General features: G+C 52.2%; 1 protein-coding gene across 1 annotated transcript in view; it reads left to right on the top strand.

Annotated features, from left to right (window-relative positions):
- LOC146780098 (uncharacterized) overlaps positions 1-15,548 on the top strand; it is an 84,915-nt gene that overhangs the window by 41,433 nt on the left and 27,934 nt on the right. The window contains exons 3-4 of the mRNA XM_085639674.1: positions 13,123-13,251; positions 13,950-14,065. Coding sequence (XP_085495800.1) covers positions 13,123-13,251; positions 13,950-14,065 — 245 coding nt within the window. The remainder of the gene's footprint in view (positions 1-13,122; positions 13,252-13,949; positions 14,066-15,548) is intronic.

Raw genomic sequence — 15,548 nt, forward strand, 5'->3', positions numbered from 1 at the left:
GAGTTTGATAGACAGGTTGCTCCATTATAAATGTGATGGATATCCTGTCCACCTTATTACAAGTGGATTACATTCTATGGCACTTGTAATAAGGTGGGCGAAATATCCATCACATTGTTTTTAGAGTAACCCTCCAGTAAACTCTTAGGGCCTGATTCACTGCACTCCATGCCACTGCACTCTCCTGTGCAGTACTGCCCTCTCCTGTACAGTACTGCCCTCTATGCCACTATATTCTGCATCACTGCACTCTACTCTACTCCACTGCACTCAACACTACTCTACTCTACACCACTGCACTCTATGCCACGGAACTCTATGACACTCTACTGTATGCCACTGCACTCTACGTCGCTGCACTCTACGGCACACCACTCTATTCCGCACCACTCTATGCCACACCACACTACGCTCCATCACGCTGCTCTTGCCCACTCTACTCTGCACCACTCTACTCTACTCTGCACCACTCTACTCTACTCTTCAACACTCTACTCTTCACCAATGCACTCTAGATCACTTAATTCTACTCACACCACTCTACGTCAGTGCGCTCTATGGCAATCTGCTCTTCTCTGGACCATTCTACGCCTCTGCACTCAATGCCACTCTGCTCTTTCCAAAACCACTATACAGCACTGTGCTCTATGCCACTCTGCTCTTCTCTGCACCACTCTATGCCAGTGCACTCCATGCCACTGCACTCTTCTCTGCACCATAGACCACTCTAACCTTCTCTGCATCACTGCACTCTACACTACTCTACTATACACCACTGCACTCTATGCCACTGTACTCTACGCCCCCCTACTCTACTCTGCACTAATCTACTCTACTCTGCACCACTCTACTCTGCACCATTGCACTCTAGGTCACTGCACTCTACTCTGCACCACTCTATTCCACTGTACTCTACTCTGCAACATTGTACTCTGTGCCACTGCACTCTACGCCACTCCACTCAACTCCCCACTACTGCATTCTATGTCACGCTAATCTTCTCTGCAGCACTCTAATGTACTCTGCATCACTCTACTCTATGCCACTGCACCGCTCTACTCTGCGCAACTGCACTCTACGCCACTCTACGCTGCACCACTGTACTCTATGCCACTGCACTCTCTACCACTGCACCCTACACCACTAACCCTATGCCACTGCACTCTACTCTACAGCACTCTATGTAACTCTACTCCACTGCACTCTACAGCATTCTACTCTGCTCCACTGTTCTTTATGCCAGTCTACTTTGTGCCACTGCTCTCTACTCTGCATCACTATACTCTATGCCACTGTACTGTAAACCACTCTACTCCACTGCACTCTGCACCACTTTATTCTACACCACTGCACGATATGCCACTCTACTCTGCACCAGTGCACTCTACACCACTACACTCTATGTTACTTCCCTCTATGCCCCTCTTTGCCACTCTATGCCCTCTACTCTATCAAAAGGAACAAATGATGGACGGAATGCTGAACAATGCAAACATTCACCCCCAGCCACAAGGATCTCAGTTTAATCCATCGTTATTTTGCTCACCATGCTACCCTAGTTTGGACCCAGCCATATGCAAATCAGTCTTATCCCTGCCCCTCCTGAGAACAGTCCAGTCCGAGCTTCCAAGTCAAGTCCTCCCTGGACCAGAAACAATCATTCTGGGACCGGTTTCATGGCATCACCCCTCATCAGCCAGGCTAGCTTGAATCCAGTGGTGCATTGAGCACAGGACCCATGTCAGGGCATACCCTTCCCACTTAGTGCTCACTGCACCACTGGATTCAAGCTAGCCTGACTCTATGCCACTCTACTCTACTATACACCACATCACTTGAAGCCACTCTATTCCACTCCACTCCATGCCACTCCACTACTCTACTTCATTCCAGGCTGCTGTACAACAAGGAGAAAAGACATTAGCAAAGCCAATAGCTTTCAATTAGGTGAAAACTATTGGCTTTGCCAATGCTTTTTTAATATGTCCTCAGTCTGTGACCTATTATATTCTGTCAAGGGGACTTTCATTCTTTCACCCCAGTTCCATGAAGACTCTCTTCAGATGCTCCTGAACCCTCTCCCCTTGGCAAGCCTAAAATAATGTCCCATTCCTCCATTTGATTGCCCCTAAGGTCGCTACTGTAGTCATATCCTAGAGGTGTTTAGATGTCTCATGTGTGACCATCTGTCTTCATGATGCCTTATGATGTCTTTTGTCTTATGATTATGTACACATGTTTGCCTCTTAGCCCATAAATCACAACGTTATTTTAACTATCAGTCCTTTTTATTGACTGAGAATATCAACCTTATTTTTCTTTTTTACATTTCATTCAAACAGAGTAAATACTTCATCATTAGACTTTTTTTGTATATCTTACATTATTCACACAATTAACCTGTACATATTATTATTTACACGTTTTGACACATTTTACACATTTTGACAAAGACAGACATAAAACAAATGGTGTGACGTTTGTGCAAATTAAATCTCTGTTAGAAAAGGTAGACGGACCGGGAGGGCCGGCCGGGGTCAGGGGGAGAGGTCTCCGGGGAGAGCCGTCTCCAGCGATCGTACAGACAAGTAACTTCCCCCCCACAGACAGGAATCACACAAGGATAAGGTTCAGTGTTCTTTATAGGTACTTAGTTATGATACGGTAGAATGGTACAAGGAGGTCTGGACGCCGGGTTCCCCTCGATTAGAGTCTCGTAAGGTAGGGAAGGGGGTAGCGGGTCAGTCTATTTACCAATCAGGTAGTTCGGATGAGATGATGATGAGCTCACAATCCTCGAGCTTGGTGTTTAGGTGGTACGGTCCGCGGCAGCGCCAGCAGGTCCCGGTAAGGATGGTTGATACAACGGGCCGCGGCAGCGCCAGCAGGTCCCCGGAAGATGTACGGTCCGCGGCAGCGCCAGCAGGTCCCGGTGAGGATGGTCGTTACAACGGGCCGCGGCAGCGCCAGCAGGTCCCAGGGAGATGACGGTCCGCGGCAGCGCCAGCAGGTCCCGGTGAGGATGGTCGTTACAACGGGCCGCGGCAGCGCCAGCAGGTCCCAGGAAGATGAAGGTAGCAGAAGGCCGCGGCAGCGCCAGCAGGCAGGACGATGGTTCACAAGAGCGGACTACGGCAGCGCCAGTAGACCGTCAGGGTTGAGTTCACTCGGTGTCTCTCGACTCCAGGATACAACTGCCTTCCTGCTCCGGAGCTGTCTTAGTTATAGGGCTGGTGCCCTTTGATGTCCGGACCCTCGCACTTGGAGGTCGGAGGGTCCGGGATGAAGGTGTCCAGACACCCAGCAGGGGGTGGAGCCAGCGCCTGGGGGCTGCTGGAGGCGATCGGCACCTGGCGGGGGAAGAGCTCTTGACGCTTCGTTCTCCCATTGACCTGCCAAGTGGTCCGCTCACCTCCTGGGTGGATGGTGGTGCCGGGATGTCGGGGCCGGCCAGGCCCGGGGTTAGGGTCGAGGCGAGGCCACGCGGCCGCGTGGTGCAGGGCCCAAGATGGCGGCTTGACCTGGCCGGGGAAGCCGGTGGGGCTGGACCCCGTGATGAGTAGGGGTCCGAGGGCAGAGGGTCCGTCGGGAGACGGAGTACAGGGGCTTGTCACGGGGGTATGCCGGGTGGGCCGGAGCTCGGGCCCTGTCGTGCGGGGGGGAAGCCAGCCCTCTGTGTGGCCTGTCCAACATGCGTCCCCCCCAGCTGAAGGCGGGGAGAGTCACCCATCTCCTTGGGGACTCTCTTCGTCGAGGCGGAAAAAGCGGGACAGGCCGTCCGCGTTGGCGTGGTCTTGGCCTGGCCGGTGCTCCACAGTGAAGTCCATTCCCTGCAGGGAAATGGACCAGCGCAAGAGTTTTGGGTTCTCCCCCCGCATCTGCATCAGCCATTGCAGGGGTCGATGGTCGGTTTGTACCCGGAAGTGGGTACCGAAGAGATAGGGTCGGAGCTTTTTGAGGGCCCACACTACTGCAAATGCCTCCCTCTCGATTGTGCTCCAACGCTGTTCTCGGGCCAGGAGACGTCGACTGATGAAGGTCACCGGCTGGTCATGACCTTCGGGGTTCAGCTGAGAGAGGACGGCCCCGATGCCGTGGTCGGAGGCGTCAGTCTGTACTACAAATTCCCGACTGTAATCGGGGGCCTGGAGCACCGGGGCGGTGCACAGGGCGGTCTTCAGCTCCTCGAAGGCCGCTTGACAATCAGGAGTCCAGTGGACCCGCTTCGGTTGATTCTTGGATGTGAGTCCCGTGAGGGGCCCCACGATGCTGCCGTAGTCCTTCACGAACCGCCGGTAGTAGCCGGTGAGCCCCAAGAAGGCTCGGACCTCGGTCTGGGTGACGGGGGGCTGCCAGGACTGGATGGCAGCAATCTTAAGTTGTAGTGGGGCCACCAGCCCGCTTCCCACTTGGTGCCCAAGGTAGGTCACAGACCCTTGGCCAATTTGGCACTTGCCGGCTTTAATGGTGAGGCCGGCTCGCTGGAGGGCTTGGAGGACCTCTTGGAGGTGACGGAGGTGGTCGGACCAGTGGCGGCTGTACACAGCGATATCGTCCAGGTAGGCAGCGCTGAATTCTTCGAGCCCTGCCAAGACCTGGTTCACAAGCCGTTGGAATGTGGCGGGGGCATTCTTCATGCCAAAGGGCATGACCTTAAATTGATAGTGGCCATCGGGGGTGGAGAAGGCTGACCGTTCCTGAGCCCTGGGTGTGAGGCCGATCTGCCAGTAGCCCGCCGTCAGGTCGAAGATACTAAGGTAGCGGGCGGCCCCCAGCCGGTCGATCAGCTCGTCTGCTCGGGGGATGGGATGAGCGTCGGTCCGGGTGACAGCGTTCAAGCCCCGGTAGTCGACGCAGAATCTCAGTTCAGGGGCGGTGCCGGGGGCAGCGGCCTTGGGAACTAATACAACCGGACTGGCCCAGGGACTGTCCGAGGGCTCGATGACCCCGATCGTGAGCATCTTGGCCACTTCCTCCTGTATGCAGGCCCGTACCCGATCTGGTACGCGGTAGGCCCGGTGCCGGACAGGGGGACTGTCCCCAGTGTCTACGTCGTGCAAACACCATGGGGTGACCCCGGGGGTGAGTGAGAACAGGGCAGCGAACTGCAGCAGGAGATCCCGGCAGTCCTGGCGTTGCTCCGCAGTGAGGGCGTCGGAGAGCCGGACCCCATCCACGGAGCCGTCCTTCTCCTGAGTCTTTAAGAGATCCGGGAGGGGCTCGGAGTCTTCTTCTGTACCACTGTCGGTCGCCATCAGGAGGCTTAGTTCGGAGCGCACAAAGTGTGGTTTGAGCCGGTTGGTGTGGAGGACCCGCAGGGGGTTCCGGGTGGACCCCATGTCGATGAGGTAAGTGACGGGGCTTTTACGCTCGACCACTTTGAAGGGCCCCGTCCACTTGTCTTGCAGGGCACATGGTTCGGTGGGGGACATCACCCATACTTGCTGCCCAGGCTCGAACTCAACGGAGGAGGCATTGTGATCATACCACCTTTTCATGTCCTCCTGACTGGCCTCGAGGTTCGCCTTGGCCATCTCCCTGAAGCGCCGGGTCTGGTTTCGCAGGGCCAGGATGTATTTGAAGACGTCGGGAGGGGTCGTTAAGGGGGCCATCTCCCAACCTTCCTTGACTAGGCTGAGGGGCCCTCGCACAGGGTGCCCGTACAAGAGTTCGAAAGGGCTAAAGCCGAGGGACTTCTGGGGGACTTCTCGGTAGGCGAAGAGGAGGCACGGGAGCAGCACATCCCACTGGCGACGGAGAGGCTCTTCCAATCCCCCAATCATCCCCTTGAGAGTGCGGTTAAAACGCTCCACTAGTCCGTTCCCTTGAGGTGATAGGGGGTCGTGAATCTGTAGGTGACCCCGCATTGTTGCCAGAGGGACTTCATGTATTTAGATATGAAATTCGTACCTCGGTCGCTGACAACTTCTCGGGGGAAACCTACCCTGGAGAAGATCCCCATCAGGGCCCGGCCAACCACCGGAGCTGTCACTGTCCGTAGGGGCACCGCCTCGGGGTAGCGGGTGGCATGGTCCACTAGTACCAAGATGAACCTGTGTCCTTGTGCCGTGCGGGGGTCCAGAGGCCCCACAATGTCTATCCCCACCCTCTCGAACGGGGTGGTGACCACCGGGAAGGGTTGCAGAGGGGCCTTCAGCTTCCGTCCACTCTTCCCGCTGGCTTGGCACGTGGGGCAAGATCGGCAGTGGTTCAGGACGTCATTCCTCATTTTTGGCCAGAAAAAGTGGGTCACCAGGCGACTGTATGTTTTGTCCTGGCCCAGGTGTCCAGCCAGGGGGACATCGTGGGCCAGGTTGAGCAGAAAGTCTCGGAAGCGGAGCGGTACCACCAGAACTCGACCGGCCCCCAGCTCGGCGATTCTTTGCTCGCTGTAGAGCAGGTCGTTGTCCCAGTAGACCCAGTGGGTTCCGGTGGTGTCCCCTGCGTTTTGGGTATCGGCTTGTTGGCGGAGTCCCTCGAGGGAGGGACAGGTCTTTTGTTCCTGGCGGAACTGTTCTTGGGTGGGCCCCCCCTCTTGACGCCACTGAGCCAGATCCGGAAGGTCCTGGGGTGGTGCGTCTGCTTCGATAGTCGGGTCCGGGAGGTCGGCCTCGCTGTTGTCCTCGACGGGGGCAACCGGGGGCGGAGGTGCCGGCCATTCGGTTTCTTCTGATCGGGGGGTGGCCCGGGCGGCCATGGATCGGGTGGTTATGCAGGCCCAGTTCGGGAGGCCCAGCATCCCCAGGTGCTCTCTTTTCTCGACGGTGGCCCACGGGGAACTCTCGAGGTCATTCCCCAGGAGGCAGTCCACGGGGGCGTCGTCCCGGACCGTCACCTTCAGTAGGCCGGAGACCCCTCCCCATTCAAACGGGACGCAGGCCATCTTACACATACTCTCAGAGTTATCTGCCGAGCGGACGGGGCAGAGAATGTTCGGCAGGATCTGCTCGGGCTTCACCAGATGACAGCGGACGGCCGTCACGCTGGCGCCGGTGTCACGCAAGGCCTCGGCTCTCTGTCCATTAATGGTCACCCACTGACCGTATTTTCTGGTGTTGGCGGGTAGGGGAGCCCGCGGAACCATATCTCTTCCCCCTAGGCATGCCAGGACCATGGCGGCCGGTTCCCACCCTTGCTGGGCCGGCTCGTACTCTTCGGGTCCCTCCGAGGATTGCTCTTCCCCTAGGGCAGCGGCCGCCACCTGGCGGGGCTTGGGCGTTTGATTTAGCGGGCAGTTCGGGTCATTGGCGTAGTGGCCTAGTCGCTGGCACCGGTGGCACGTGACGTTGGCTCGGTACCCAGGCCGCAACGGGGGGTTGCCCCGGCCGGCCGGAGGTGGGGTGCTGGCCACGGGTGTTGTTGGTAAGGCGTCTCTCCCTCGCCCCTGGCCCCCTCCTCCTCCCCGAGGACGGTGCTGGCCTTGGTTGCCTCTGTTCTGGTCGTGGGGCCCTCTCCGGCCCACTCGGGTGCTTTCCCACCGGTCAGCTTCGGCGGCGAGCTGCCGGGGGTCGGTCAGCTTACTGTCGAGTAGGTGCTGCCGGAGCTCGACGAAACAGTTGTTTGACAGGTGCTCCCATACCATAAGGTTGAAGAGTTGCTCGTAAGTGGTGACCTGACTTCCCTTGATCCACCCTTCGAATGCCCGGCTGAAATAGTTCACGTATTCTACCCACGTTGTACCTGGGATCCTGGTGCAATCTCTGAACCTCTGGCGGTACATCTCGGGCGTGAGGCCGTAGCGGGTGAGGAGGGCAGCCTTCATGTGGTCGTAGGACGACATTTGGTGATCGGGGAGCTGCAGCAGGGCATCGCGACCCTCGTTGATAAATCTCCCCCAAAGTCCGGCTCCCCAATCACTCCGGTCGATTCGGTGGGAGGTCATTGCGATCTCATAGGCTTTAAACCACTGTTGTATGTCGTCTTCTCGGACATATTCGCGGACAACATCCTTGGGGATGTGAACTTTTTTCTCACTTGGCCCCGGGGTGTGTGGTCGCTCAGGCACCCCCAGTTCCTTATTCTGTTTGCGCAGTTCTATTTCCGCTAGTCGGCGCTCGTGCTCGAGCGTTATTTTTTTCTCTTCCAGCTCTCTCTGTCTCTGCTTCTCTTCTCGTTCATCTCGGAGCCGCATATGCTCGAGGTTAAGTTTCTGTTCAGCTAACTTGAGTTCCCCATCCATCTTGAGTCGTGCCATCTCCAACTCGTGTAATCTGACTCTGTCTCTTTCTCGGATCTCCTCTTGCGGAAGGCCCGTTCCCCGCTCCTCGGGAGCCGTGGCGTTCCCCTCTGGTGTGGTGCTGGTTTGGTCTGGGGTGACGCTGCTTTGGTCGGAGGGTCCTGTGACCCCCGTTTCTGTCCATGACTCCAGAGCGCGCTTTAGATCATCCTTGGTACTCAGGCCGGTGGTAGCAATGCCAAGTTCTATGCAAAATTGTCTCAGTTCGCGGTGGTTGTATTCTTCTAATTTCTCCATTTGGAATTTCTCGGTGGAGCTGCTATCTTTGGTCGACATCGTGTTTTTGTCGTGGGGTGAGCTACTCTCTGTACGTTTACGCGTTGATTCGGATCGCGCCGCTGGCCACCAATGTTAGAAAAGGTAGACGGACCGGGAGGGCCGGCCGGGGTCAGGGGGAGAGGTCTCCGGGGAGAGCCGTCTCCAGCGATCGTACAGACAAGTAACTTCCCCCCCACAGACAGGAATCACACAAGGATAAGGTTCAGTGTTCTTTATAGGTACTTAGTTATGATACGGTAGAATGGTACAAGGAGGTCTGGACGCCGGGGTCCCCTCGATTAGAGTCTCGTAAGGTAGGGAAGGGGGTAGCGGGTCAGTCTATTTACCAATCAGGTAGTTCGGATGAGATGATGATGAGCTCACAATCCTCGAGCTTGGTGTTTAGGTGGTACGGTCCGCGGCAGCGCCAGCAGGTCCCGGTAAGGATGGTTGATACAACGGGCCGCGGCAGCGCCAGCAGGTCCCCGGAAGATGTACGGTCCGCGGCAGCGCCAGCAGGTCCCGGTGAGGATGGTCGTTACAACGGGCCGCGGCAGCGCCAGCAGGTCCCAGGGAGATGACGGTCCGCGGCAGCGCCAGCAGGTCCCGGTGAGGATGGTCGTTACAACGGGCCGCGGCAGCGCCAGCAGGTCCCAGGAAGATGAAGGTAGCAGAAGGCCGCGGCAGCGCCAGCAGGCAGGACGATGGTTCACAAGAGCGGACTACGGCAGCGCCAGTAGACCGTCAGGGTTGAGTTCACTCGGTGTCTCTCGACTCCAGGATACAACTGCCTTCCTGCTCCGGAGCTGTCTTAGTTATAGGGCTGGTGCCCTTTGATGTCCGGACCCTCGCACTTGGAGGTCGGAGGGTCCGGGATGAAGGTGTCCAGACACCCAGCAGGGGGTGGAGCCAGCGCCTGGGGGCTGCTGGAGGCGATCGGCACCTGGCGGGGGAAGAGCTCTTGACGCTTCGTTCTCCCATTGACCTGCCAAGTGGTCCGCTCACCTCCTGGGTGGATGGTGGTGCCGGGATGTCGGGGCCGGCCAGGCCCGGGGTTAGGGTCGAGGCGAGGCCACGCGGCCGCGTGGTGCAGGGCCCAAGATGGCGGCTTGACCTGGCCGGGGAAGCCGGTGGGGCTGGACCCCGTGATGAGTAGGGGTCCGAGGGCAGAGGGTCCGTCGGGAGACGGAGTACAGGGGCTTGTCACGGGGATATGCCGGGTGGGCCGGAGCTCGGGCCCTGTCGTGCGGGGGGGAAGCCAGCCCTCTGTGTGGCCTGTCCAACAATCTCCACTGATTTGTTTTTCTTCACAATACAGTACATTAATGTCCAACTTTTTTCTTAGGGACCTTAACTAGATTGGTCCTCAAATTTCTTAGTCTTTTTGGTCCTAAGCAGGGTCAGAAACACTCATTGAGATACTTTTATAAGGGAACCTTAGATTTGTTATATTCCTGTTCTGAGGGGACGGAGACACCTTGTAACCTTTCCCTATATGTTCTGGTTCTCTACTTATATGTTACCAACGCGTTTCGACCTTTTTGGAATGGACCTGCGACTTCTGGGTAAGGTCTTCTTCAGGGCTTGTTGTATTACTGGAAGGACATCTTTTTCCGTGTTTTCTGTTATACAGATTTTTCTTAGACTAGCAATGTCCTTTATCCTAGCTGTATTCCAAATGGAAATCAATGTTGGTTCGGTTCTGTACTGGCTTTCCCTCTGTCTGTTCCTGTGATTACCAGTATTTTCTGAGGAAGGGGGGGGATCTTCGATTGTCTTATTCTTGCCGTTCGTTCTCTCCACGTCCTCGCCGTAGTCTTTTGTCTTATGGCATGATGTCATATGATGTTTTATGTTTTATAATGTCTTATGATGTTTAATGTCTTGTGATGTCTTATGGCTTATGATGTGTTATAATGCTGACCAAATATTTATTTAGTCACTTCTCTGAATTGCCTCTAATAACTTTATCATTCAGGCTTCCGAAAAGAGACTCCAGGCCATATATAAAGTTAGCAGACAGGATACTCCATCACAAATGTAACAGATGCCTTCCACCTTATTATACATGCATTATAGACTATGGCCCTTGTAATATGGTAATATGGATGGCGAGATATCTGCCACGTTTCGATGGAGCATTATTTCTGCAACCCTCTAAATAACCCTGACAGTGTTCTTCCTAGGTTATTACTTATCATGAAAATTGGGGTGACATAAGTTCCTTATTTAGATGTTATCGCTCTTAATATGCAAATCAGAAGACTTAATTTTCTCTAAAGTGTCTTACACTGTTTCGACATGGTAAGGGCATTAGCTGACGTTAGCCCCTACATTCCAGTGACTACAGTACAATACTGTTTATTTGTCTGGTTACAGCACACTACTACCCAACAGGGGGTGTTGTTTTACAATATTGACTATTGGGCATACCTATGCAAAAGGACTAGTGATGCGATTAATGGATAATACTGGTATGTGGGCGTGTGTATTGCTCATTTCTGGTGTGATGGTTACTGCACTATACTGGCTCAAGGGATAGTTACTTCATTACACTAGGCATTATGGCGATAACTGCATAATACTGGGTAATGTAGTGACTGCAGTCCTCCTGATCTACATGCTCCTTGTCTTCCTGTCCCATCTGTGTTGATTGTCAACATTGGTAATCACCACACCCTATCAGATGTGGGCAGCCTTTTCCTTGAGTTGGCGGCCCCTTGTATTACATGGTGTTGGTCGTTTTCCCGTCTATTGTTACTGCTCTTGACCCATGTTCTGTTGGCGCTCTGCCCCCGCTGCAATTGGTCCCTCTTGCCATTTGTCGTTGACTACTTTATGCTATGCCATATGTTATGATGTATTTTCTGACCCCGTACCCTATGGACACACTACTCCTTGTGCAGTTGTTTTCCTGTCCCATGGACCACTGGTTGTCCTTCGCCATGTGCTGTTGGTACCCCAATCTCTTGTGATATTTTATCCAATTAGCAATTTTTTGCATGTGCTGTCCTGGCGCAACATTGTTTAGGAAATGGTACAAAAAACATCATCTCGTCTCTTTCCACCTCCCATACAGAGCACCTTCCAAACAGGTACTTCCCTTTGAAACAAATTTCAAATATGAAAGGAGCACACAGAGACTGGGGCAAACCAGAGCCCTATGCTTGGGGGTGTAGTCCACGGAGAGTAGTTCCGGTTTCAGAAAATGTCAATCATTAACTATGGGAGTGACTGTGCATTCCTGAGTATGCTTGACTGTAATTATGTTTTTCTGCAATGGTGGCAAGCTCAAAGTAGATTTGGCTGTGACTGTCACTGCCAGTGAGTGCTCACTGCTTTGTAGCAGGCTGACACTGTGATGGCTACAAGTGTATCTGAGTGTGCCTGGTCTGTGTACGCCTTGCAGTGTGCCTGGTTGTGCAAGTGATTGTGAGTGTGCTCAGCTGTGTATGTGTCTGGCTGGGCGTGTGATTGTGAGAGTTCTCAGCTGTGGATGTGCCTGGCTGGGTGAGTGATTGTGAGTGGGCTCAGCTGTGTAGGTGCCTGGCTGGGCGAATGATTGTGAGTGTGCTCAGCTGTAGATCTGCCTGGCTGAGCGAGTGATTGTGAGTGTGCTTAGCTGTATATGTGCCTGGCTGGGTGAGTGATTGTGAGTGTGCTCAGCAGTGTATGTGCCTGGCTGGGCGAGTGATTGTGAGTGTGCTCAGCTGTGGATGTGCCTGGCTGGGTGAGTGATGGTGCGTGTGCTCAGCTGTGGATGGGCCTGGCTGAGCGAGTGATGGTGAGTGTGGTCAGCTGTGGATGTGCCTGGCTGGGCAAGTGATTGTGAGTGTGCTCAGCCGGGATGTGCCTGGCTGGGCGAGTGATTCTGAGTGTGCTCAGCTGTGGATGTGCCATGCTGGGCGAGTGATTCTGAGTGTGCTCATTGGATGTGCCTGGCTGGGCGAGTGATTCTGAGTGTGCTCAGCTGTGGATGTGACTGTGCTTAGCAGTGGATGTACCTGACTGTCAATGTGTCTCTCCGAGAATGTTCCTAAGTGTGGCTGCACCTTTTTGTGTACCTAACTGTAAGGGCACTCAGATGCCAATGTGCCTAGTTTTAAATGTGGCACACTTTGAGCGTGCCCATTTGCGAGATCACATGTTTGTGTACTTCCCTAAGATTGGTATGAATGAGAATGTGTCAGGCTGTGAAGGTTCCTTGCTGGCGTGGACATTTCTATTTGTATGGCTTTGTGAAAGACTGTAAATGTACCAGTTTCTGAATGTACCAGTCTATGAATGTGCCAGTTTGTGAATGTAGAAGTCTATGAATGTGCCAGTTTCTGAATGTACCAGTCTATGAATGTGGCAGTTTGTGAATGTACCCGTTTGTGAATCTGCCAGGCTGTGAATGTACCAGTTTGTAATTGTGCCAGGATTTGAATGTGCCAGGCTGTGATTGTGCCAGCCTGTGAATGTGGCAGCCTGTGAATGTGCAAAGTTGTGAGTGTTCATTTCCGATAGTGTACACTGCTGTGACTGTGCAAGATTGAGTGCCAGTCAGTGAACATGCCAGGCTGTGAGTGCACCTACCTCTGCTTCTCATGTGTAATCTAACTTATGGCTGTCTCTTTTGTCGACAGTGAGCACCACTCCAGTGCCAATCGCCTGCCAGAATGGTGGCACCCCAAACACCGACAACACCTTCTGTCTGTGCCCGAACAACGTCTTCGGTCCGCAGTGCCAGTTTTCCACGGACACCATCACCATAGGTAGGGCATTATATTCTTTCTGTCTCTTTGACTGAATGTATGAGGGTGCTTAGGGGTAGGGCATGAGCGATTGAGGAGGCCGGGTCTGGTGGCATAGTGGACAAATGCGTGTAGGGGCCTCTGTTTCACCTCAAGGTCACAGGTTCAAATCCTGGCTGTTCCACTCAGCCTTTCATCCTTCTGAGGTCGATAAAATAAGTACCATTGAGTTGGGTAACAATAAACATGTGTTATTCAGCACCAGGATGCCCTTCTGGGTGAAAGTACTCTTTACAAATACACATGTTATGCTATGACATGAGTATGTTTTCGAGTGAGTGCATGACATGAAGCGGTTGCCAGTGTGTGAGAGCAGCAAAGCAAGACTGAAAACCAAAATCAGCCCTGGCAAAAATGCGTGACCGAGCCCTACCCTTTAGAAGGCTGCAACAAAGGGGCATGATTGCCTCACGGCATCCAGTTTAACTTTGAAAGCTGCCCCCTAGTCTGCCGCCTGTCGTGAAAGTCCCAGAGTGTCATCATGGCCTGTCTACCCTAGGGGGCAGGATGTGAGAGTGTACAAAGGCAGGTTAAGAGGGATTGTGCAGGGAAGGGCATGTGGGTGTGTGACAAAGCAGGGTAAAGATGTGCAGGGGGTTGATGCCCTATGTGGCAGACACCTTGGACCAGGTCACTAATGCTTTCTTCTCTGCTTCCAGTCTACATCAATACGACCGTGGCTGTGACCGTGACAGTGAATGAAACTTTTAGCCCCAGCTTAAAGGACAAGCAATCAGCAACTTATATCAATTTTACCAGAAGATTTGACATACAGGTAAGGAAGAGCAATAGCCAGGGAGAGATCCTCCTTTCACTGATTGCCCGGCACCTAACACTTGTCTCCTCCTGCTCCACTGACCTGCCTCCTACACAATAATGTACAGCGTGTGTGCGATGCCATACTAAAAATAACAGGTCTGCATCAACTGAGATATTATCAAGTAATAATAATCTTAAATTTCACTTTCAAACAACTTCTCCCAAAACACACAACTCACTAAATGTGCAATAAACTAATGATTATTTGGATGTTGAGGTATTTATTCCAGAGAATCAAACTTTCATAAACCCTTGTTTAGATGAATAATCTGAAATTTAATGTCAAACATTAAGTGGTAGATAGGTTTTTCCAATGAGTTCAAGATAGGCAGAAAGACAAGGATAATTGTGCCAGCCTCTGTCTCACATATTCTACCAAGCAGTAGGAAACTACTTAGTACATTGAAACAGGTAAATTGTCCAAATCCAAAAAGCAGATAATTTATATGTACAGTGACAGAAGGACGTCTGATAGAGGTTTGTGTATCATTCCACTTTCAAGTTGTTACAAAAAAGCAGGAGATGGTGTTGGTGTCTAGAGAACAGTAATTACTATAATTCCTAAGAAATATTTTCTTTCTAAACATTACTTTAGGACAAACTAGGGTATGCTGATGTTTAGCCATGACATACGTGAATTAAATAAATATATTTTAATGAATACATATTTAATTTAATATGGTATTGGGCTGTAATATTTTATTGTACAAGTTCTTGTTTTCAAATAAATATTTTTAATTAATTTACACTATATTTTAAATTAAGATATTTAAAATATTTTTTTGTGGAACAGTACTTTTTGTATATATGGACATAGTAAATTATCATATATATATTTACCTTTGTGAATTGGGCTTATAGTTTCAATTCAATCCTACATGCCCACAAAGATAACTTTGCATGTGAGTAAATCTACACATGAAAATGTACTCTTAAACTTTATAGTGAATTTACTACTTTTGGCTATTCACCATTTCTGACTGTAAATTTACTACAAGGTATAATCTTAAATGTCTCTACTCACTAAAATAGGGGGTAGAGCCAAATTTACAAGTGTAAAGTTATTACAGCCAAAAAGGACTCAAAGCAGTAGTAAATATACTCCAAATCATACCTGGAGTAAGTTTAGCATCACCAATGGCCAACCACTGGGCTACAACAATCTCCAATTGAATATAATTGAGACAGGGACTTAAAATAGAGCAAAACATAAAACAAACTCCTTGGGTCTGGTAAGAGAAGAAGATACTGACAATATCACACAGACCTAACTGGGGGATGATCCCTTTCAGGACAAAATCCCTCACCCACCAAAGGTGGCACGCTTCATCATTTGGGATTCTCCTCTCAGAGGAAGGCCTAGTTCCTCTGAGGGCTACAACCCCCTCTCTGAGAGGGAGGAGCACAGGGATGTTTTGATGCCTACTCTTCACGGATAT

This window comes from Triturus cristatus, chromosome 12 (assembly GCF_964204655.1).
Source record: "Triturus cristatus chromosome 12, aTriCri1.1, whole genome shotgun sequence".
Classification (NCBI taxonomy): Eukaryota; Metazoa; Chordata; class Amphibia; order Caudata; family Salamandridae; genus Triturus; species Triturus cristatus.